General features: G+C 62.2%; 1 protein-coding gene across 5 annotated transcripts in view; it reads right to left on the bottom strand.

The window, feature by feature from the left end:
- PRDM16 (PR/SET domain 16) overlaps nt 1-24,891 on the bottom strand; it is a 315,820-nt gene that overhangs the window by 148,217 nt on the left and 142,712 nt on the right. For all 5 annotated transcript variants that reach the window (XM_045475378.1, XM_045475380.1, XM_045475379.1 and 2 more), the window contains exon 3: nt 14,534-14,584. In XM_045475378.1, the coding sequence (XP_045331334.1) occupies nt 14,534-14,584 (51 nt within the window). The remainder of the gene's footprint in view (nt 1-14,533; nt 14,585-24,891) is intronic.

The raw sequence follows: 24,891 nt of genomic DNA, 5'->3' as shown, positions 1-24,891 counted from the left end.
ACCCGGCGGCCCCGCCTCGTCTGCTTTCTCGTTATCACCAGCATCACCCGCGGGGTTCACGGAATCGCTTCCCCGCAGACAGCAGCCCCTCCGCGGCGCTCCCACCTCCCTGACCGGTTTGAGAACAGAGCGCCCAGGGGCGGAGGCGGGCGGGGACCCCACGGGGGCCTTCGACCCGTGTCGCCTCCGATTAGGTGGGTCTGTCGGGGCCTTGAGACCTGCTGGGTTTGTCTTCTCCCAGTTGGCTGGCTCTGCCTTGGATGGACTCCCACCTTCCCTCAGCGGGGTGCTGACCCCTGGAGTCCCCTGTGCTGACAGAGTGCTCGGAGCAGAGTCTCTCAAGAAAAGAAAGGAGTGCTGGGTCATCAGAGTCCAGGGACCCGCCTGGGTGAGCAAAGGCACATTTACTTGGCAAACAGACACCTGTTGAACAGCATTGCATCCGACTGCTTAAAAGCACGGAGCCAGATGACCCCGCTTTGAACCCTGGTTCCACCTCTCACCGCTGCGTGACGTTGGGCAGGGTACTTAACCTCTCTGTGCCTCGTCCGTCCCCTGTTAAGGGGGCGCCGATCTATCTAGACGGTCGGCCCCATAGCCAGTCTTTTGTAGCAAATACAAGTGCCCAAGGAAGCACCAGCCACGTGAGCAAGTGGGCTCGGTGCTCAGTCTTTCGCCCAGAAAACACCCTGCGGTGGGGCCGTCGTTCGGCTTTGGGACAGTGGGGTAGGTGGCCTGGAAAGGAAAGGGGACGGAGGGGTCCACGGCACGGCCCCTTCCCGTCGTGCCGCCTCATGGCCCAGAATGGCAGCAAGTAAGAGCACCCCAGACCCGCCAGCGGCCGGGGGCATTTCCGGGCCGCGGCCAGGGTGGAGGGTGACCCAGGCTGTGAGGGAAAGGCCCCTTCCACGAGGCAGGCCGTGCCATCGCAGCACCTGGGCCCCCCGCGTGGCAGCGGAGGGGCGACCGGGCCGGCCTGCCCGGAGGGCTCGGCCGGAGTGGAGTGTGGGCGGGCAGGCGGCTGTCCTGTGCACCGGCCCTCACCCGCCCCGGTGCTCGCTCAATAGCCTGTGCTCGGGCCTGTTTACCAAGGGGCTGAAAAGGCTTCTCGCTGCTGTGTAAACAGACTTCGCAAAGGCCTCTGCCTTCTCACCCGCTACAGCTTTTTGAACGCACGTTATGAATTGGCCGGCTTATCGGAAGGGCCGTCTGGCAGTCAAAAGATGTTTCCACGCATTGTGAGGCTGCATGGAAACCAAGTTGTGTCAGCCCCCAGGACAAAGGGACTCAAGTGTTTGAGATGCAAAGATATTTTGACCCGACTACATCATTTTTCAAAGGAAAAAAGTAATTCACGGCTCACAATTCACTCGCTATCTTGCAGGAAGTCCTGTATTTCTCATTAACTCCCCAAGGCCTGCTTCTCCATGCGAGAGGTCATCTCGGAGGGCCGGTATGTGAGGGACGTTTATGAGTTTTCTTTCCGTCTGTTCCTGTTGTTTTTTTCTCTCAGTGCCGCCTCGTGTTTGTGAGGTACCCGCCAGGGCCCCGCGCTAGCCTTATCTCTGGTCTCCTCCCAGTCCAGGAACTCGAGTGGGGTACAGATTGTCTGTCCTATGCCTCCAGGTCGGAAAACAAGGTCCCGAGAGGTTAAGTGACTCTTGCCCAGGTCACACCCACTGGTGGCAGAGCCCAAACCGGAGTTTCGGGGCCAGGGGGGGGGGGGGGTCTTCTGATCTTTCTGTGGATCTCGCCTGGGTTCTTGGCTTCCTCATGTAAGGACTGCGTCTGGATGGGCTCTCAAAGACTCACCACCGTTATCACAAGCACCAACATCATCACCACCACCGTCGTGTCCGTCTCCCCCACGGTCACCACCTTGGTCTCACTCTGAGTCCTAAGCACGGGCCGGGTGCTATTGAACGTGTGCTGTATGCATAGTATGTCATGTAATCGCTAACCAGAACTCTGGGGCAGGAGCTGTTATCACCCGCACTCTGCAGATGAGTCCCAGAGGATGAAGAAAGCCTCGTGCGATCCTTTGCCTTCTAAGAACTTTCCAGCACCAGACCTCCCAGGTCCTTAGAGAGCGCCGTGGATAGGCCTGCATGGCGGCCGCTCGGCAGCTCATTGGAGGCCGAGCAGAAAGGCAGCCTTTGGGCTTAGCTGAGCGGGACGTCCCTAAAGCTGGGCTTGGGGGTCTGGACCCCGACACCACAGGAACCAGGACAGCTCTGGAAGTACTCCCACGGGTGCAGCGGGGCAGGGGCGCTTGCTGGGGTTCGCAGGGCTGTTTGTCCTGCTGGTGGACCAGTGTCCCCCCCCCCCCCGCCCCTCGTCACAGCGAGGCGGCGGTGAGGCCCCGGGGGCAGGACCAGGAGGGGGCGACGGGGAGACACAGAGCTCTCTGTGCCTCGCGTCGCGTGTGGCGGTTTCCGAGGAGGCAAATGATGTGTCATGATGGAGACCAGGGAGCCAAAGAGGGGCGAGGGCTTTGAGGAGCGTTACGGTGGCCCTTTGAGGCTGAAGGCAGCTGGTCTGTGGGGCGTCTGCCGCACTGGCGGGAGGGCAGACCGGGGACAGGGCGACAACCAGTGAAACCAACCGGGAGAGGAGGTGGGCCCCAGCCCAGGCCAAGGGGAGGCCCCACCACCAGCACCCGGTTCGGGGGGGACGCACGCTTCCCGTTCAGATCCCAGAGGGTGAGCCGGCAGACCGTCCCGAAAATGCCTTGCCGGGGCCCCCAGGGAAGGGCCTCTTGTACCGGGGTCTGGGGCTGGGGGCCTTCTGGCAGGGGCCCAGTTTGCAGCCCGCTGCCTGCGTGACTGCGGTGGGTGAGGTGGCCCGTGTGACCCCAGGGAAGAAAAGTATCTGCCTCGCGGAGCTGCCGTGAGGCACCCAGCACGCCTGTCACCCGGCTCAGGCTCGGGACCACGGCAGCGAGTGGGCAGCCGGGGCTCCTGCCTCCCTGGGGCCTGACTTCACACACGGAAAGTCACAATCGCTGTGGCCCGGACACAGGAGCTGTCCTGCCCACCCACGGCTGCTCACCCGAGCACCTTCCGGTCGGCACTGGCCTTGACCCTCGTCCTGGGTGAGTGAGCGGGGGAGAGACACAGGCCCCCCTTCAGGCTGGTCCTCCCTCCTGGAGGCCTGCACGCTGGCAGACGTGGAGCAAAGGCGCCCCTTGTCCCCCCGCTGCTCCCCGGCTCGGGCGGCCCCCGCCAAGCCAGACCTCTCCCAGGGCTAACTTGATGTCTCTCTCCCCCTCGATAGCTCTCCTTCACTCCTGCCTCTGCCCTTCTCGTCCAAACCAGGAACACAAAGGGAGGAAAGCTATTCAAAATCCCTCCTCCTCATTTTATATCTGCTGCTCTCTGGGGTGCCCACGCTTCAGACTCTCTTCCGATAATTATTTGCCCTTTCGAGGCCTTGGTAACCCGGAGCCTCTGGTCTGGGAGGCAGGAAGAAAGTGCCGGCCTGCCCGCCGCACGCGGGACGCCCTCCCGCAAACTCTGAACGTGCACCGGCTCGCCCGTCCCCTGCACACCCAGCGCGGCGCTGGGGAAGAGGAGTTTTGTTATTATTTTTTGTTTGTTTTCGAATCTCTCCTCCCTCTCAGCTGATCCGTGATGAACATCACATCAGACTCTCTTTATGTGATAATTTTCCGTCCCCGGCAATGCAAACATTTCTGTGGCTAATACTCAGAATCTTGGCCATTGCTCAGAAATAACAGAGGCAAGGTTCCAACATAAAATAATAAGTCTTGCCTTTTATTACTTAATTTATCAACACTATACTGGAGAAACATCTTGTTAACTGGGTAAGAAGAAACCGTTCGCCAACACAGCCTTGGCTGATGGAAGGAGATGTCAGGTGGAATAATGAATCCTGTTAGCATACAAAGAGGCCGGTGCTGAAGGAGGGTATTATTCAAAGAAGGAAATATTATTAAGTAAGAAAACGGGGCACTCACAGTGAATCTGTTAAATTAAGAATCCCACTCTTCCTGGCCAAAATCTATTTGTTATCCTCACAATTTCCCCTGTATATAACAGGGGATAAAAAAAAAAAAAGGGAAAATTGCCCGGAGGACTGACTCCTTAGAATCACCGACCGTGCGGGGACACGGCCAAGCCCACGTGGCAAGATGGGGTCACTGCCACCCGAAAGGAACAGAGAAAACAGCACAGGAGGCTCTCGGAAGCTCACCCCACCGTGACGAGGGGTATCTGGCTTGGAACTTTGCCGCTGGGCGTCCCCAGGGGACCAGGGGCACGAGGCCATCGGCACAGGTGACTGAGGTCCGGGAAGGACACGAACCCCGGGAGGGCAGCAACCTGGAGGAATCCCACTGCGCACAGTAGGCGCTTGGTCAGTGTTGTCGGGTGACTGATGAGGCCGTGCTGCGGTGACGAGCCCGGAGCCCCGAAGACAGGACCAAATGGCTGCGTTTCTCCCGTCTGCCTCGCGTGATTCACAGCATGGCTCTGCTTACGGTAAGTGCCTTGGGAGCTGTCCAGAACTTTCTGGCTGCGGTGTGGGAGGGCAGGGAGCTCTGGGGGCTGTCACACCGGCAAGCGGCCGCTGGGTGTAGACATGCCCACTGGCCACGCGGCTCGGCCAACCACAAGGCGGGCCGACGGCCGCGCAGTACCGCGCTCCGGGAAGGCAGAGGCCCACACGATGGGTGAGTGGCCCGGCATGTCGGCAGGATGGGGAATCTTGGCCACGAGGGGTTTATGATCCAGCAAACGGGAACACCGTCCACGGGCCGGCCGTCACCACCAACCACAGTGGTAACGTCCTTTGCCATCTGGCGTTGGCGTGGGCCAGGCACTGGATAAGCTCTTCACGTAAGTCAACATATTTAACAACCAAAATACCGCAGACAGATGTTCGCTTCAAAAGAAGTCAGCCATCACGTCACAGCAAAGAGTGACGTCATCATTTTTGTATTATTTCCACGCAGCCTTTTCCTGTATGTGCGTCCTTCTACACGCACCTATGTTTTACAGAAGATGTGTGTGTGCGATTGCCACTTCTCCAAACTCCTGTTCTTAAAAAAATTAACACTCTTTATTTTTTAGAGAAGTTTAGTCTTACAGGAACCCGCGTATGAAGTATGGAGGGTCCCCGTAACCCTCCTCCCCTCCCAGCTTCCCCTGTTTTTAATAGCTTGCGTTAGTGTGGTCTTTTGTCACAAGGAACGCCCATCATTAATATTGGGGGGATGGGTCCCTCCTGGATTGGACTTTCTCTGGGTTTGGATGAATATCAGGCTCACGCAGCCACCACGGGTCACACGGAATAGCTTCGCTGCCCTAAAAATCTCCTGTGCCCCACCTGTTCACCCCCATCTGCCTCCCAAACCCTGGCAAACACCGAGCTTTCTGCTGTCTCCATGGTTCTGTCTTTTCCAGAACATCACAGTGTAGCCTTCTCAGATTGGCTTCTGTCACTTGGCCCTGAGTACTTATGGCTCTTCCTGTGGCCTGACAGCAAAGCCCTTGTTTTACTGCGAGGTCATCCGAGCGCCTCTTTGTAGCGCCCCCGCCCCCCGCCTCCCCGCCAATCCTGGGGGTCCGTGCCCAGTAGGTCAATGTCAACAAAAGGAAGAGGCTACCTTCCCTCCCGCACAGGGACCCGGGACACCCCCATGACTGATTGGCATCGCGATTTTCTGGCAACTCTAGACCGCAGACCAGAGCCCCTCCGAGGAACAAACGGTCGTTCCTAAGGGGCGGACGCATGTAAGAGGCCCCAGAAGCCGGCCAGGCATCCTTGTCTTTCCCTGCGTGCTCACAATTTACTTGCCTCGCCGCGGACTCCGTTCTCTAGCCCCGCTTTAGCTTGTCACCTGGGAACTGGTCACGTGCCAGCTCCGTGCCGCCTCCTGCAGGAAGCCTGCCACAGTAGAACGCCCCGGGGTCCCCGCCTCCACCCCCTGTGCCGCAGGACCACATCCCTGCCCTGACGGGCACAGCTCGCTCTCCCGCCCTGCGGATGTGGGTGCGGCGCGCTCCTGCTGAGCCTAGCTAGGCCCCATGATGACGGTGCGTGTCCCCTCTTCTGCCATCACCGTGGGGACAACACGCCCCACGGAGCCCACTGTTCCGAGGAGGGTGACAGACATTCAGAGCAAACCACACAGCCGAGCCCAGCCTGGAGCAGCCGACCCGCACACGTGTAGGTGAGGACAAATGAGCGTTGTTTTAAGCCGAGTTTGGGGGACCGTTTGTTATGCAGCATCACGTGGCAATAGCTGACTGAGACACCCACTTCCACTCCGCGCAGCCTCACTCTGGCTTCCCTTCCTCTGAGCGCCAACGGGGGCCACGGTTTGGTGCCACCCGAACGCTGAAGCGCGTAGGTGAGCTCCGTCTGGTGGGAGGCGCTGGAGGCACGCGCCAGCACATGGTTCCTGAGAACGCTGGCTTCAGGGTCTCGTCGGCTGGCATCTGGAGACTCCTGGCCTCCCCGCTGAATCACGCGGCCTTGGGCAAGTGACTTAAACCCCCTGTGCCTTAGTTTCCTCCTCAGGAAAGTCGGGACAGTAACGTCCGTCTGGGATGACTGGGGACCAACGAGATTATGGACATGACGCTCCGTAAGTGACAAAACAGAGGACATCCTCGCCGGGGCAAGCGGGGCCGGATTCCTCTTCTCTACAACCCCCTGCACCTGCCTCTCCCTTCCCCCCTCAGGCCCTCCTCCTGGTGCCTGGCCCTCTCACAAGGCAGCGTGTGTGGCCGGCCCAACAGCAACACGAGCCTCGAAGCTGCCGTGGGTGCCGGGGCCGAGGCCGGAGGCTCGGTGCCGGCCGGTGTCGGGCCCACGGGGGCCACCACCCGCACCCCCGGGCCTGTGGCCTCAGGAGCAGACGCAGGAAGCCAGGGCCGCAGCTCAGGGGCGACGGCGAGCGGAAGGCCAGCGGGGATGCTGGCGGACCCGTCCCCTCCGCAAGCCGGCGCGGGTGTCCTCTTGCTTGGACGGCAGGTGACCTTGCAGGCGGGGTGGGCAGGGCCCAGCCTTCCCTGCCGAGAGTCTCCGCTGGCCAGGCAGGCCTCGGAGACCCCTGAACACAGGCCCTCTCGTGCCGTCTCCAAGCGGAGGGGCCTCCCCAAGCCCTCACGCGGGCCTGCGCGGGGGGCGCCACCGAGGGGACCTCGGGAGCCAGCCCTCCCTGGAGGCCTGGGGGTGCTCGACACGTGCCCCGAGAGACAAGCGGGCACGGCACAAGTGACCGCGTGGAGGGAGGGTCCCCCGCGCCCACAGCCACTCGCACTGATGTCTTTCACCCTGGAGAGGGCAGGCCCGCCTTGACAGCCCGTGTGTGAACACCGGAAGTCGGCCTCGCACGCAGGAGGGTGGACAGTGACGGGCTCTCCGAGCGGAGGTGAGCCGGGCCTCCTCGTGAGAGCATCTGTGTGGGGGAGAGGCCCCCCAGCCGGTGACGCCCCGCGTCGCTGGGGTGCGCGTGTCTGCGCGTTTAAGGCAGAAGACTTGCTAACTAGGCCTCCGAGCTGATGTATTTTCTCTCCTAATAGTGAGGCACAATTTAATTAACTCGCTATTGCACCCACCTGAAGATTACCGAGTTTATTCACACCACCATCTGGCTCCTATAAAGCCAGTAATGTAGATAATAAATCTGCTTCATTACCCGGCGTGAGAGGCGTTGTGCCACAGTCTTTCCCGGCGCCCTCCCGCGAGCGCCACCCTGGACACCCCGAGGCTCGGTGCGGTTTCCAGGGGGGCCCCGCTGCCCGTGGCCGTCCCCACACCCTCGACGTCCCCCCAGGAGGCCCCGCTGCCCAGAGCCGTGCCCAAGTGCTGTCTTGTCACCCAGCCGACTGCCGGGACCGAGTAAGGTGCTGACGCCCATTATCTCTCGGCCCGCCGAGAAGGAGCCGGAAACGCAGGAGGCCAAGCTCAAGGCTGAGGGCCACGCCATCCAGGACCAACCAGATTCAGAGGGCAGGGGGGGCGGGGCGGGAGCGGCAGTGCCGGACCGGCCCAGCCTGCCCGGGTCTCCGGAGCAAAGGAGAATTTCTTTTGTTTACCTTCCGGGTTAAGGCGTATTTCCAAGTGCTGAGTCTGCCCTTGGAAACTGGTGATGTTTCATCTGCCTTTGAGATTTAAGTTTGGGCAGCTTGTGTGCAGGGCGGCTGGGGGTGGGGGTGGGAAGGGCCTGACCACAGCAGGGGGGGGGGAGGGGGGGACCCCCATCACCTGCTCCCACAGGTCCCGCCAGCGGCTGCTGTTGGGCACCGAGGGGCCTCCCGTCTGCCTCCTCCGGGAAGTACCCCAAGCTGTAGCCCAGAAGGCTTTCAGAACCTGTTTCGAAGGAGGCGCTCCAGGGAGAGCAAGAAACCCAGCTTGGCTCTGCTCGTTGCTTTCTCAGTTGCAAGAAAGGGGAGGAACTAAGCACTCTCCCCCCCCCCCCCGCCCCCTCCCAGGTGTGGCTCTGAGAGCAACAGGCCCCCCACAGCCTGCCCACAGCCCCAGGGCGCCCTTCCTCAGGCACAGCAGGTCCCCTGGCAGGTGACAAACTGATGTGCGGCTTTAAGCTGGCTTCAGGGATCCCTAGGGTGGGGCAGGGGCAGAGAAAAGGGAATCGACCCAATTTAGGGGCGCAAAATGCAAGAAGCTTACGTTTATAACGTTGTCCCCCAGCCCTGCAGCTGCCCCAGCTCTCCCATGCTGCCACTGTCCGCCCATTAATCACCCTTATCAGGGCTGGAAGTGCCCCCCCCCCCAGCCACCGCCCCCCCCCCCCCCCCAGGGACAAGTTCAGGAGCTTCAAGGTGGCCAGAGGTCAGAGTCCGCCAGCGGTGAGGCTGAGCCTCCGGGCTGCGGCCCCTCCCTTGGGCCTGACTCTCAGCCCAGGGCGCTGGGGCCGCCGAAGTCACACCTAGGCGGCCTCTTCAGATAAGCGTCACAGTTGTGAAATCAGAGGCCTCCTGAGGCGGAGGGGCCGGAAGCCAGACTAGAGGCTGGGCCGAGGCGGCCGGCCGAGGGTCCCTGGGACCGTCTGGGGAAGGGGACTGGCGGAGGCCGTGCTCTGCACTCCTGTCTCAGCCCCCTCACACCTCTCCGCTTTGCAGCCTTTGATTCAGCAAAATCAGGGGTGCGAACTTCTTAGGAGTACTTAGTTTCCATGGCAACCGAAGCTGACCTCAACATTATTGTTCTCAAGAGGCACTGACTTTACTATATGTTCATTCGCTGAGTTAATGGACTCCTGGCTCTTTTGTCAGCGGCCCCCGAACAAAGGAAAGAGAGACGAGTAGTCAAAGGGCTTTCAGCCACTGCCCAGCCTTTTGTCCGGGGCTTACTGCGTCCAAGCAAGTCTATTCAGCCCGAGATTATCAAAATCAACTCGGGGCTGTCTCCGTGGCAGCTAAACACACTTTGATTTCATAAAGACATAACCGATCCCCCATGCAAATTATTAATTGTGACTGCAGGGTTCTGAGGGCTTGGGTCTCTGGTGAGATTTTGGGGGGGGTCATAAGGCGTGTTTGCAGGTACACGGGGCGTCGGTGGCTCCCGGGGGTCGCGGGCCGGGAGGTGAAGTGGAAAAAGGAAAGGATGGCTGAAACTACCCTCGCCAGCACGGGCAAAGCGGAAGGACCGCAGCGAACCTTCCCGTCCCGCTAAGACCAGCTGAACCCAGCCTGCGCACATCAGCGCCGTAAGCTGGGGCTTCTGCATTTTCCGACCTCCTTCGTGTTCCAGACACGTCCCTTCCGTCTCCACCGCCCTCCCTGCCACCCGGGAGACACCTCTGCTTCCCCCAGAACGAGGCCAGAGAGACCGCAGAATGAGACACTGAACACAGGTACCCGTCTGTGGGCGTGGGCAAGGCCAGGACCCGCCGGTCCCAGCTTGGTCGCACCGTGCTTGGACCTCGGGCCGTGTGGGCCCCTCAAGCGATTGTTGCACAACAGGTACTCGGCGGTCGTCGGTCCCGTCCGCTCCCGCCTTCCTGACCTTGAAGAGTTGTCTTTCCTGACTCCCTGGCCGGCCCTCCCTAGCCCCCAGGTCCCCCCAGGGGGGATCCCGGACACCGGAGGCATTTCGCCAGGGCCAGGCTATGGAACACGTCCGCGCACAACAGCCCAGTGGTGCAGACCACGGCCCTAACATCTGAATAATCATTTCACAAATAATAATAATTATCAATCAATCACCCTGTGTGGACAGTGCCAGGCTGGCCTATCAGATGGCTTTTATGACCTGTGGCATTTTGCACGTAATGACAGGGAGAGATTTATGGAGCCATCGTGCCCCGTCTTCCAGCCGTGGGACTTCATTAACTTCCTTTAGTTTCGAGTCTCCGTGGCATCGCCCCCCCCCCCCGTCCCCCCCACCCAGAAGGGCGCAGAGCGCTGGCTGGGTGGCTGTGATCCTCACCCCCTGGGCGCCTCGGGGGTCCTACCCCTACTGCTGCACATTCCTGAGTGCTGGGGCGGGGGGGGGGGGGGGGCAGACGGAGAAGGGGAGGAGAAGAAGAAATAAAAATAAAAAAAGGAAAAGGTCACTTCCTTTTGTTTGCCTTCCCCCCCCAGTTGTACCGTATTAACACGTCCTTCCTTTTCAAGATGGTCAAAGAAAACAAGATAAAGTGGGACAAAGGGAAGGCTGCTGGGGCTTGGTGTCCCTTTTCATATCACCAGAGAGATTAAATCAAAATTCTTTTAGCTGATATCATCTCCCCGGGTGGACTGCACTCTTGTTAACGGATAAATTCAAGCCCTCCAGAAAGTCAAAGAATAAATTTAAGCCTTTTGCCAAATGTCTATCCTATTGGATTTTGATAAGACGGCCATTGAGTCTTAATAACGTCTTGCATCCATTTTCAGCAGGCCCTGAACGCGGCTCTTTATTCGTCCCCAAAGCCTCTTCGCTGGGCCTTTTTATTACAGGCTCCGGAGGGCTCTCCAGGGAGCCGGGCGACCCGAGTGATGGATGGACAACTCACTAGATTATCTCCCGCAGATGTTTGCTCTGCTGGAGCCCCGGGCTTTCCCTCTAAGTAAACAGAGACTAAATAGAGTCCGCCGGAGGGAGCAGTCCCAGAGGCCCGACACCGAGGCTGGAGGAGGCGACGCGGCCGGACCGCAGGCCTGCAGTCACGCTGCGGCCCAGGGTGCGCGCCTGCCCGGGCGGGCGCAGGGGACAGAGAGGCCTGGGGGGCTGTGGGGGACACAGTGTCAGAAGTGCTGGTGGCCCAAGGATGGGGGTGCAGGGAGGTCAGGGGCGTGGCTCACAGGCTGTGGGCGTGGTCACGCCAACGGGAGCCCCGCCCTGTGCCTCAGGCCATGCCACAGCCCTGGTTCGAACCCCACCTCCCCTCTGAGTGCGAGCGCCTCCAGCCTCCCCAGTCCTGGGGTCCTGCCCGCCCTGCAGCAGAGGGATTCCACGCATCACCTGTCCAGCAACCTGGGTCTCTAATGCTTAGAATTTATAGCCACGACTTCCCACCAAATATCACATTTTCTGCGTCTGTTGTCAAGCCATTGATTGCATGAATTACCTTTTGTTACACTTGACTGATGCGCAAACAGAACGGGAAGTATCCTCATCCTAAGGACTGGATAACCAAAGCTCAGAGTTGTCGGCAACCAACCCAAGGCCCCCCCAGCGATTCCCCGGGGTATTTTTAAAGCTCCCAGGCCTGTGGGGGAGCACAAGCCCTGCTCAGCCAGACACAAAAATCCCAAACCCCAAAACTGATAAATGGAGGTCCACCTCCTATCACCAAGGAGTTCACTAAATGCACGCTTAACACAGCCCACGAGGCAGGTGTGGTTATATTCGGTCGTGTGTGTGTGTGTGTGTGTGGGAGTGACATGCATCCGTTTGTACAGTGGAACCTTCTTTTTGGAAAGAGGGTCAAAGGAATGTCGCATTCACCCATTTTTCAGCCTCGGTGCATGAACCCATTTGGTGTGTACCTTAGCCCCGATCTCCCCCCACCCTTCACTCCCTCCCAGATCGTCTGGGCATGGAACCATAACCGGATGGGTCCAGATCTAAGCACCAAGGTTAGGTTTTGATCATCCCACCAGTGTGACCCTGGGCACCCATCCCGTCATACTTGAATGCCCCCAAAGCTGATAATGTCTAAGTTTAGTGCGAGGCCGGAAAAATCCCAGAGTTCAGTGGATGGCCGAGCGCTGTGTACCAGCTTCTCAGTGTGTGTGTGTGGGGGGGGGGGGGGGGGCGCGTTGCATGAGGAGGTGGGCAGAGCCCCTTTCCAGGCAGCAGGCTCCCCCCGCCCCCCGAACAGGGGCCTGCAGGGCAGCCGAAGGCAGAGGTGCCCGGCTGGGCGTCAGGGGGCCTGTTTCAAAACAGCCGCCAAGGCTCACTCCGCTCCGGGGCCTGGGCCCCCCTGACCGTCGGGTCTGTTCAGATTCTGTCCGAGGAAACCTGGGACCGTCCGACGGGCCTCACTAGGGCCTGTGTTTGATGGGATGCCCGCGCCAAGCACTGTGAGTGGGTCCCACCCATCCCCTGGGCGGCTCTCAAGGAAGACCCCCGACCATGTCAGCCAGCACCCGGTGGGCTGACTGTTTACAAAAGAAAAATGCAAATCAGGAGCACCACAGATGATGTGCCGACTGGAGTCCTCACTCTGTCTCTTTCGGTCACGGCTCAAAGCATCCGACACTGGCCTCCTCCCCATCCTCACAGTTAGACTTAACCTTCTTCTTCTTTTAATGTTTTTATTATTTATTTTTGAGAGAGAGAGAGAGAGAGAGAGAGACGGAGCGTGAGCGGGGGAGGGGCAGAGAGAGAGGGGCACACAGAATCCGAAGCAGGCTCCAGGCTCTGAGCTGTCAGCACAGAGCCCGACGCGGGGCTTGAACTCACAAACCGCGAGACCATGACCTGAGTGGCAGTCGGACGCTTAACTGAGCCATCCAGACGCCCCTTGACTTGACCTTCTGGCCTTGTGCTTTGATCCTTGCCCCCATACCCGATAACCGTCTGCCTGTCCTACTGGGAACGTATCACCCCTAACCTCCCTCCTGGCGGCAGATGGCCAGCTGCCTGTTCACGGTGAGCAAAGTGGAGATTTCGTGTTCTCCTGCAGGTTAAGAGGCCGGAGTTGACTGCAGCTACCTTTTTACGGGAAGAGAAAAGACCTCAATTCGTTGAAATACGGGAAACCTGTGTAAAGTCTCCACCCCCTTACATCCTTCAGGGAAACAGGAGTTTGTTCCCAGAGGCTGGAAGAGGGAAAGGAGTCTGTGGGGATCGATGCTCCGTTTTAAGGAAGAAAGGCCTCAGGCCGCCCTGGGCAGTGAGGCTGGGACCGGACGCTGTGGTTTATGGAGAAGAAGGAGTTCCTTCAGGAGGTCACTGCAGGGTCAGAAAATGCCTTCTTTGGCAGGGTTTTCTCCCAAATCGGCACCTCTGGGGCTGAGCCTGGCGAGAAGGGGCAGGTCCCCCATCCCTTGCGGAGGGCACGGCCCAGACCCCCCAGCCAGGCACAGGGGTCTCCTGCCATGTTGGCCGGTGCTTGTCCCTCCTCGAGGACACGGACGCCCAGCTCACACCTCAGCCTCCTCCCCCTGGGAAGGGCCGACTGTGCCCCGTAAGCAGGCGGCGGGAGCCACGGCACAGGACGGGAGCCCGAGCGTCCGGACGCTGTCTTGCGTCCTGCCTGGGGGGGCGGGGGGGGGGACTCCCCGCCTCGCTGGGCAGTGCTCGGAGGCAAGCGTGTCGGGAGAGGGCTATTGCAATTCTACTGGAGAATCCAGAAGGGACGGTCAGCTCCCGTGTGCGAGTGCAGGTGTGGCTGTGTGTGTGCGTGTGCGCGGGTGACCCGAGCTGGGCGGGAGAGCCGGGCCCCCTCTGGTGAACGGCTTCTGGGTTTGGGGGATGATTTCTGGGTCTGGTCCCCTCTGTGACTGGCCAGCCCGCGGTGCACAGGACGCCCCCCCCCCCCCCCCCCCGGGTATTGGGTTTTTTCTGGGCCTCGTTTAGCCTCTGGATCTTGTAGAACTAATGTTTGCTGCCCGGCTGTCGCCATCGCCCCCGGTAGAGCAGGCGGCCGCGCCCACGCTGACACTCTCTCACCTAACGGGCCGCTCATTTAGCGCCCAGCCCGACCGAGCCCTCTCTGGAGGCTGAGCACAGCAAAGGCTTTGTTGGATTTTCAGCCAATTGTGGGGATTTTCCCCTCTCCGTATTCTTTTCACATGAGCATCCAGTGAAGACGGTTAAACAAACATGACCCGCGTTTATTTAATTTCCCGCGTCCGCGTGGCCTGAGTGTTCCCACGGGCGCGGACTCTCCCGGGTCTCAGGAGTCAGGACGGTTCAGTGCCCCCCCCACCCGCTCACAAGATGAAAACAAGCGTCCGCCCTAATGTCGTCGGCGTCACTGCCCTGTGCACGCGCTCTGCCCGGACAAGGCATTGCTCCCACCGCGGACCTGGCTACGCGCAAATTAGCTCAGGATCGCACGCGGGCCACGGCGAGGGAGAAGGCACAGAACCAGGTCTCCTACCTTTTGGATGCAGACCTCCTGGGACGACACCTCCGCATCCGTCAGCATGTGCTGCAAAACAATGGTGAGAGGGGGGGTTAGTTTCTGAGGACCCAAATGCCCATCTCAGGCTGCGGCGGCTGTAAGCCGGGGGCCAGATCGTCCGTCCCCGGAAATGACCCGGGGGCGGGCGACCCAGTGGCTTCTCCGTGAGACGGAAGAACGTGCCCTGTTGAGAAGTCAGGGCCTTTCGTCCCACGGCGTCTGCTGGTTTGTTGAGAACCACGAGGGCCCCTCCTGGACGCCACGTCCCTGGGAAGGCAGCCGGGTCCTTGCCAGGAGGGAGCCACTCTGTGTGGCCCACCCCGGTCCTTAAAGCAAGCCACACGCTATGAACCACAGGTCGGTGGGGGCAGGAAGACGTTTCGAAACGTGCAACGGACTCTCTCCTGTGTCCTGAGCTCCGCCAGCAGAGAGGGGCCCGTCTGGACGTGCCCCTCCTCGGGCCACGCACGGCGAGCGGGAGGACGCACGCATCCCCGCCTGCATGGGGCTCGCAGTCTCTCCTGTGAGGCCAAGCCTGGCTGAGCGGCCGGCTTCACCCGGGGACCCGGTAGCCACGCTCCAAGGGGAGCCGCCACGGAGGAAGCAAGCGTAGAGGGTGGACCGCTGGAGCCTGGCGCGACCTGGCGGTGACCGCGGGGCTGGCGGGGCTGTGATTCGATGCCATCGCTCCGCTTCTCCTCTCCTGGCAAATCAGAGGGGGCAGCATTGCTCTTTACTGCAGACCCCTGGGAAGCGCGTGCGGTTTTTGGAGGAAGCTTCTCACAGGAAATCAGGCTCAGGCAGACAGCGGCGGTGGCCCGGTCACAGAAGCACCCTAGGGTGGCCGTTCACGGCCAGCTCCCCCGGCGGCGGGCGGTGGGCGACGCCAGGACCCCCGCCCCTCCCCCTGCCCAGGGACACAGCCTCGGGTGGCGAGGACAGCGAGCGCCAGCCGCTCTGGGTCTCTCTTCCACCCGACAGTTTTGACTCGGAGCTTTTCTTGGCTCGGCTTTGGAGAGCTGTAGCGTTTTGCCTGCCTGGCGTCTCCTCTTAAAAACCACCAAGCTGCACTCCAGAGGGACAGCATTTCAGCGACGGGTCCCCGAGTGCTTTCTAAGCTAAGCAAACTGACAAATTAGCTGTATAAATGGGATTTTCCCTTCTGGATCACAAACCCCGGGCGTAGACGTGTCCATAGGTCGCAACGTCGTTTCCATAAGAATAGAAGCTGAGACTGAAGCTAATAGTGGAAGAACGACACGAGAAATGGTGTCAGACCAAGGGTCTCATTTGCCGTCCCCTTAAAATCACACCAGGGCCCTTCCAAAGCACCAGCCCGGAGCCCGGAGCCCCGGCCAGTGCCCACGCAGGCCGGTGAGGGGCCGGGGTGCTACCATCCAAAACGCTGGCACGTCTGCCCGGCTCAGCTGTAATAACAATGAATCGTATTTTTCAATGTTGAGAATTCTAACCAGTTGGGGATTTTATGTTTCTTTTAATAGATTCTGAAATTGCGGTTTGGAAGGTGGTTCTAAGTGGGGAGAGTCTGAGCGGAGCAGGTGGGCAGCGCAGAGCCCCCGGAGGCCTTCCGGGGCATCCTCGGGGAGCCGGGTGGCCGGGGGCCCACCCGCGAGGGCCGGGGCAGGGTCAGCCTCAGGTGCCGGGGGCCGAGTCTGCCCAGCGGGGGGCCCGTGTTTCTACTCCCTCATGATCCGGCTTCGCACTCCGAATCCGGAGCCAGGAAGCCTGGTCGGTGGCTCGGTCAACTGGGAGCGAGAGGACGCGGCAGACGGCCTGACTGTCAGCAAAGCTGAGGCTTCCTTCCGGAAGGGGCTGCGCTCGCCGACGCCCAGAAGCCAGAGACGGGGCCCACCCTCCCGCTGGGGGCTGCCCAGGCCGGCACCCTGGACACGTCCCCCTAGCAGGACGGAGACCTGTGTCAGCACCACACAGAGCCGCGGGCTCCGTGCTTGGGTCATGAGGTCCCTCAGACCAGGTGGGCCTGCCCCTTATGGGGGGTCGGGGGGCAGCTGGATCCAGGAGGAAAAAACTACGTCTTATCTTTCTGAGCCGTGCAGCGCCCCTGGGCGGCGGACACAGCCATGGGAAGCAGCCGCGGGAGGGGAGTGCCCGTGGGACGGTTTCCGTTCCTGGGAAGTCCTGAGCCCTGAGTCATGGCCCTTCGGGACTGAGTCGCGGACACCATGCGGCTGTTCCGCAAAGCCCGGGAGAGCGGGCTCCCCGTGACGAGGCTGCCACATGACTCTTTCCTGGGACCCGTTCACGGGCTGGCCTTCTCCGCCTCGACTGCGTCCCTGCAAGAGCCTGGGGACTCGCTTCTCTAACCACAACGCCAGCGTGGACGTCAGGCATCCAGAGAAGCCGCCTCCAGCGGGGGACACGGCTTGGGAGGGCTGCGACCTGCCCACGGCACCCGAGGCCGCCCCGAAGGCAAAGTCCTGAGCTCCCTCTTGGGTGGCTCCAGCCCAGGCCACGGGCCGGGTCTGGTAAAGGGGACGCCCCCATCCCGTGGTGGCCCTGGGGGGGGGGGGTCCCCCTTGTGTGTGGGAGGGAGCTGGGGTGCCTCCCAGCAGTTCCCGCTGCAGCCGAGCCTCCGCCAGCAGAAAAACTGTCTGTGGGGCGTGTTTTGAGTTAAAGGCTGGGCCTTCCTGGCGATTCTCGAGGTGCCGATGTTGTCTTTCTGGGGCAGTGCCGCCTGCACGCACACCAGGGACAACAGGCCCCCACGCCGGGCCAGCATGGCTCGCAGCTCACCCCCCCGCGCACCCAGCCTGGGCCCAGAGGCACTGGGTGGGGGCTGGGGGTGCAGTTGGCTGCCCTCTGGTTGCAGATCAGCAGGGAGGCACCTTCCTCTTCCTGGTGGGGAAGACGGCTCGTTGCTGGAATCTCACACCCGGTGCCCAGCTCTCTTCCTCCCAATGGGCACGTCACGGAGAGCTTCGGAGAGAGCGAGGAAGCCAAGTGCTCACCCCAGGGTGGGGGCTGTCAGCCCACAGCCCCACACGGGAGCCCTCTGGTCTCCGGCACGCCCCGTCCTGGGCCCCAGGGTGGGAGCCACCCTCCCTCTGCCCGCCGGCCCCTCCGTTGGCCTGTGCGCCATCCCGGCCATGTTTCCTTTTGAGTTCTGGTGGCCCTGACCTCCCTTTCTCCCTGCTCCCCAGCGGGGAGTGTCCTGGGCGGGAGGCCCCACCTGGACAGAGAGGCAGCTGGGGTCGCGCCGCTCCGGGCCGCAGAACAGGGCACGGCACCCTCTGTCCCTAAAGGTGGCACAGGCCATGTTCCCGCAGCGTGGGGCCCCGAGGTGGCCCTTCCGGCAGTCTCGGTCCTACGGGCTCCCCAGCCGGCATCCGAGGCACCTGCGTGGACCCTCCTGACTCAACCAGAGACCGCCGGTCACACAGCAGCAGGAGACGCCTTCAGGGAGAGCCCGGCCAGCCCTGCACGGAGCCCAGAAGACGGGTCCCGTCCTGAGTGCGGCCTTGCTCCCCACATCTGCGCTGTCCCTTACACAGCCGGCCCGTGTCCAGACCCACCGTGTCCCATGGGCTTTGGGCTGAGGGGGGCCAGAACCACTGCCTTTTGTCCGAGGCTCAGACTGGCCCCATGGGACGAAGCATCCCAGGAAATCTGCTCGTTGCACAGCCTCGAGGCTCTTTTCTCCATTCTGGGAAGAGTCCCTCGAGGTCTGGGCACACTGGCTCGGAGAGGATCGCCACCTACCCAGGAGTCTGTGGTCAGATGAGGACGTGGAGACGGCACTCACGCCACACCGTCCACAGAGTTGCTATGCCTGACACACGGAAGCAGGGAGACCAGACAGGACGGAACACCTCCGCGGGGTGGGGGGTGGACAGGCGGGCCCAGGGTTTCTTCACCCCTCCTCTGAGCCTGGTCCTCGGCCCCCTTTGGGCTGCAGGGCGGCGGCCGGAAGCCCAGCTGTAGGACCGCAGGTGACCAGGAGGAGGCCCGCCACCCCAGTCACACGATGCAGACCGGGGAGGCCGGCACTTTGAAGAAAGGAGTGTCCCCTCGGAGCAGGGGACGCCCGTTCCAGCAGCTTCCCTCTCTGCCTGCCCTGTGTAACAGCCCACCTCGGCAGGCAGGCACATCGCCATCCGCCATTCACCCAACACTGACCTCGGGTGAAAACCCACCGGACGCACCCCTTCTGGAGCCTCTCGGCCCCGGCCTTCCCCGCCACGGCTGCCGCTTTGCTGAAAAACCTCTTTATTTTGCTAGCTGAGCCTCAGCACGCGCGTTGCTGGCTGGCCGGCTGCTCTCGACCCCCCCTCCACGCCCCGGCAGAAGTATTAGGTGTGTTTTGATTAAGCATTTTAGCCAAAAAAGGGAGGTTTGACCTCCGGCATTTCACTTCTTTTGCGGGTATCGGTGCCAGGATTGAGCTAAGTGGGGTTGGTCAAAACATCTTTTTTGACTCTTAAAATAAATACCCTCTGTTCTGCAGAAAGTCGGCCCGGAGTAGACACACACACACACAGACATCTCGTTCGTTCACAGCTCTGGAGCCCTGGCGCGTCCCCCGAGGGGGGCTGAGCTTCGGGGCCGGTGTCACAAATGGATCCCAGAAGGCGTCCTTCCCTTCAAAATACTTACTAAAGCATCTGAAAACAGACCCACAGGAGGGAACCCAAACGGAGCCATGACCCTGTGGGCCCCCAAAACCAGACGGAAGCGGACGCGGCCCCCAGCCCGGCCCGGGGCCCAAGAGAACCCCCTCGGCTCTCACTTACTGACCTCCCAGCCTCGACCTCCCAAACAGACTCTCTCCGACCCGTTTCCCTCTTGTCGCCTGCTGCCATTCTCCACCCAGGGATGTTCGGCCAGGCCCAGAAGCGGCCAGAAGCTGGATCCTCGGCCCCTCCCCTTGAAGGAGCCGCGGGGGGTGGGGGGCCAGCTCGGTCTGTGCAGGGCCCGGCACAGGGTTGTCCCGAGAGGTCGGGCACGGGCCCAGGTGGTGGATGGGGAGCCCTCCCCACGCGGTCCCCACACACAGCCTCCTTCTGTGACCTCTAGGAGACCAGGGGCTCAGGTCCTGCTGGAGACACAGACCGGGCGGACGGTTCAAGACGGATGCCGGTGACCCCTTGGAGGTCAGCCGCCGTGGACTCTGCGTGGCCTGCCCTCTTAGGAGGGTTTCTGCCCAGCTGAACGGCGCCCTGGAAACGGGCCGGATGAGCCAATGGTCAGAACTGACAGAGCGGCCACACTTCACCCTGTTTCCTCGGCCTGGGATGCCCACGGCCTCACGTGTGCGCCCCCCTTTCTGGGAAGACGGAGTTTTTAGAGGACAGCTCTCGCCCGTAGGTTTCTGTCCATATCAAAGTCCTGCCGGGAGCACCACCCTCCCTGGCGTGCACGCTGTACTGACATCATGGTCCCAGAGGCCACAGCAGGGGGGACGTGGTGACGGGGACCGGTAGGCACCCCTCCCGGAGCCCCAGTCCCTCACTTGTGTCCACAGCCCCGTCCGGCAGAAGCTGTCGGGACCTGGCAAACAGAAGGAGAAGCAGGGGCCCCAGGAGTCGGAGCAAAGGGCACGTGTCACAGAGCCGCTAAGTAGGGGGCCTGTGTCCAAATCCCGGCCTCCGGTTCCAACTTCTGCTCTGGAGGAACAGGGTCGCGGGGGAAAGAGGCCATATGGGCTCCCTTCCGAGCGGGACCCTCCCGGGAGGGGGCTCCCCACGGTGGGTCTACGGCCGGCGGCCTTCAGCAGAGCCGGGTGGTGGCCCCGCCGGCCGCCCCGCCGGGGGACCGGGAAGGGCGGGTTAGTCACCGGTGGCTGCCCTGGCTCCCGGCACAAAGCTCGGCCGGTGTTGACACAGACGCTTGGGCTCTCAACCGGGAGCAGGGTAATATTTATTTATTTTTTGCATTAAAAAAAAATCGGCTTGGCTGTGATTGAGCTACAGAAATGATTTTTTTTTTTTTTTTTTGAAAGGCGCCTTGGACCCTGTTTTCAGCTTTTATGCCTAAACAGATACTTCTCAGTTCTTTCAAGTGAGATCTACCCATGAATGCAGGCTCTCTCTTTACTCCTAAGAAAAATATTTACACAGTCAAGTACGGCACGAGAAGGGACGCGGGCTCCTTCAGAGGGCCCACCCCAGAGGCGCATGGGTCCCACACCGCTGTTTACATTCCCAGCCCACACCTCCTCCCCGAGGGCGGCTCCCGCCTCCCGCCTGGGACCCTGCAAGCCTGGGGTCTGCACTCCACGCCTGCCTGGGAGCCCACACTGCCGTCCGGCAGGAGGAAACCGCCCCGTGTGGACGACGGCACAGTCCCACCTTCCAGACCCCTTTGTTGGCCAAGACGACCCGGCAACTCGGCCTTCAGGGCCCCAGGAGCGGAGCCCTTACCGGCACTCAGCCCCAGCCTGCTTTTCCCAGGGGCGCCCGTCCGAACCTCGGGTCTGGGCGTGGGGCGTTCGCGCTTGACCCCTGGGGAGGGTGGCGGGGGCCCGCGGCTTCGCTCTGGCCCCAGGAGCTGACGATGGGCGGACCACGGTTCCTGGCCAGCGCGGCCTTGCACAGACCCGGAATCTCTGGGCACGGCTCGCCTGTTTTCAGACGTGCCGAGAACACGCTGTTCGCTGGCACCATCCCGTCCTGGGCACGTGCCCTCTGCCGGGACCCCCTGGCCTGCCCGTCTGGGGCCCGCACCTTCCTTCCTGCAGAACGCATGGATCCCCTGGCCCTGAATCTTCCCCTCGCCAGCTTCTGGTCCCGTCCGCGCCTCCGAGGTCCCCTGAGGGCAGGACTCAGAGCCTGGTTTCAAAAGGAGCACCTTTTGTCTACACTGCACCGTGAAAGGCGCCTCAGAGGCATTAAAATTGAGTCCGGGATTAGCCACTTGGGGGCAATGAACAAAACGGACCCCTCCCTCAACAACAGCACAGGTGTTAGGAAATGGAAGCCCCCCCTGACCCCCCCCCCCCCAGTCTCCCGCTGAGAACCAGGAGTGAGTGCGCACGGCCCTTCTGGGAGCAGGAATCCCGGGCTGCAAGTGGGGGGGGTGGAGGAGGCAGAGGAAGGGAAGGCACGGGAACTGAGCACCCCCAGAAAGTGGCGGGGGGGGGGCAGGCTTGGAAAGGCCCCGGGGGCTCGCGGTGTGTGTCCTCGAGTGCGAATCTGGACAGATGGGAGCAGGGCAGGGAGCAGGGGAGGAAGGAGGGGCTGCAGGGCACAGCCTCATATTGACCCCTACGTCCCTGCGTGACCGCAGCCCCCCCGTCCCTCCATGACTGCAGTCCCCCTGTCCCTGCGTGACCGCAGTCCCCCCGTCCCTGCGTGACCGCAACCTCCCGTCCCTGCGTGACTGCAGTCACCCCGTCCCTCCATGACTGTAGCCCCCCGGTCCCTCCATGACCGCACCCCCCGTCCCTGCATGACCACAAACCCCCGTCCTGCCATGACCGCAACCCCCTGTCCCTGTGTGACCGCACCCCCCCCCGTCCCTCCGTGACCACAACACCCCATCCCTTCATGACCACAACCCCCCGTCCCTCCATCACCGCAGGCCCCCTGTCCCTGCGTGACCGCAGTCCCCTGTCCCTCCATAACCACAATCCCCCCTTCCCTGCGTGACCGCAGTCCTCTGTCCCTCCATAACCACAATCCCCCCGTCCCTGCGTGACCGCAGCCCCCCCATCCCTGCGTGACTGCAACCTCCCGTCCCTTCGTGACTGCAGTCCCCCCATCCCTCCATGACCGCACCCCCCGTCCCTGCATGACCACAAACCCCCGTCCCTCCATGATCACAACCCCCTCGTCCTGCCATGACCACAACCCCCCGTCCCTGCGTGACCGCAGCCCCCCCATCCCTGCGTGACTGCAACCTCCCGTCCCTTCGTGACTGCAGTCCCCCCATCCCTCCATGACCGCACCCCCCGTCCCTGCATGACCACAAACCCCCGTCCCTCCATGATCACAACCCCCTCGTCCTGCCATGACCACAACCCCCCGTCCCTGCGTGACCGCAGTCCCCCCATCCCTGCATGACCGCAGTCCCCCCATCCCTGCGTGACCGCAGTCCCCCCATCCCTGCGTGACCACAGTCCCCCCGTCCCTCCATGACCACAACCTCCCCGTCCCTCCGTGACCACAGGCCCCCATCCCTGCGTGACCACAGTTCCCCTTGTCCCTCCATGACCACAACCCCCCCATCCCTCCGTGACCGCAGCATCCCCTGTCCTTGCGTGACCGCAGTCCCCCTTCCCTCCTTGACTGCAGTCCCCTCTGTCCCTCCATAACCTCAATCCCTCCGTCCCTGCGTGACCGCAGTCCCCCCGTCCCTCCGTGACCACAGTCCCCCCATCCCTCCATGACCACAGTCCCCCCCATCCCTCCATGACTGCAGCCCCCACGTCCCTGTGTGACCATAGCCTCCCCGTCCCTGCTTGACCTCAGTCCCACCGTCCTTGTGTGACCGCAACCCCCCCATCCCTGTACGACCCCTGTCCCTGCGTGACCGCAGTCCCCCATCCCTCCTTGACCGCAGTCCCCTCTGTCCCTCCATAACCGCAATCCCCCCGTCCCTGCGTGACCGCAGTCCCCACCGTCCCTCCGTGACCGCAGCCCCCCCGTCCCTGCATGACCGCAGTCCGCACGCCTGCTCTGAGTTGCTCTCAGGGCGTCTTCCCCGTTCACCGCAGGTGGCCCTGCCACGCTGGGCTCCCGGCAGCCAGCGCTCAGGCTTCTGGGCCCCCTGGTTCCCACCAGTAGCTACGGACCCACCGGGGGCTGCCTGGACGACAACAGGGGGACAGAGGAGGACCCAGGGCTGGCGGGGCCGGGCGGCACACCTGTCTCACGTGACACATTAAGATGGGGAGCAGCCGTCTCAGGAAGGGCTGTCGTCTCTCCGTGAAAGGGAGGGGGAAGCTCAGAGGCAGAGCCATCGTCCCGCATCGTCCCGCATCGTCCCGCATCCGCACAGGGATGTGAGCCCGGGCCGTCAAGATCCAGGTGACGGGGGCCCGTGGGACAGGGCCCAGCCGGAGGGCGGGACGGGGCGAAGGAAGACAGAAGGCAGCACGGCTGTGGACCGGCCCGGCCTCCGCTCCCAGGTCTCCCAGACAGAGACGCAGCCCTTCAACCGCCCGTCTTCCCAATAAAGGACCCAGAGAAAGAAAGGCGATGCCACCAGCCCAGCCCCCACTCCCTTCCGCCCCCAAAGCCACCTTGTTAACAGTTCAGCTCCCTGGCTGACCTCAGTGCACACGCTCCCCGAGCGGACAGCAGGTCTGTGGCCCAGAACCACAGAGGCCCCTGGGTGACGGCTCCTGCCCCTCACTCCCGCCAGCCGCTGGCCTGCCCCAGCTAGGATTTGCTTTGTCCGCTGCATCTAATGCCACGGGGACACGGGCAGAGCTGGGGGCAGGCCTCGGGCTGACCACCTCCCCTGGGGGCTGTGGCGTCTGCAGGGGCTCCCTCTCTCTCTGGACCGACCCTCCCACAAAAGCTCAGAGATGAGAGGGTACAGGGGACCCCCAGCTCAGCACACCCCAACCTCTGGAGCACTTGGGCCTTTCCGCCCAAGGGTCTGAATTGCCCGTGAGGCCAAGCCCGAGGCTCCTCCCAGAAGTGACGCTCGCAGTACCCGGGGCAGCTCAGATCTCGGGCCGCCACCCCCCGCCCCCCTCCCTGCAGAAGCGGCTCGTTTTGGAGCGAGCGGGACGGGACTCTGGGCTCCCACACCACAGGCCCCCTTCCTTCTTTCCTGGCTGCGGCTTTATGCCAGGCTGGGCTCTGGGAGCGGAGAGGATTTGCTGGTGGCACAGGCCAGTGAGGGCGCCCTGGCCGGGGTGCTGACCACGCTGACCAGGCCGGATGAGGCCGCCGACCCCACGGGAATATCAGGTTCTGAGCCCCTTCTCTGCTGGGCTGTGAGCTGAGGTTCAGGCCCGGGGCGGCCTCCTCAGGCCCTTGTCCTGAGGAGACGTGTGCCCAGCACTGCACCTGGCCCCTGGCGGACAGCTTCCTCCTCCTGCTTCCGGAAGATTGATGTCCCCAGAGGAAGAGCACGTAAATCACGAGAGCCGGGGACGCGTGGCACTTCCAATCAATGACTCATGACAAGTCATAACTTCCGCCGTCAGAAAGGGAAGCTCTGGCACGTCCAGGAGCCGAGCGACAGCCAAGCCCAGGAACTGGACACGCACGCCCCGGAAACGGGGAGAAAGTTCCGCAGGGCTGCTGGTTCCTGGAGCTGGCGCCCGGGCTTCCTTCCGAGCGCTCGGGTTCAAGAGGAGAAAAGCCACGAGCTGGAAGGAGCCGTGTGGATTTGGGAGG

Source organism: Leopardus geoffroyi, chromosome C1 (assembly GCF_018350155.1).
Source record: "Leopardus geoffroyi isolate Oge1 chromosome C1, O.geoffroyi_Oge1_pat1.0, whole genome shotgun sequence".
NCBI lineage: Eukaryota > Metazoa > Chordata > Mammalia > Carnivora > Felidae > Leopardus > Leopardus geoffroyi.
The sequence above is the reverse complement of the archived record's forward strand: the minus strand, read 5'-3'. Positions and strand labels throughout refer to the sequence as shown.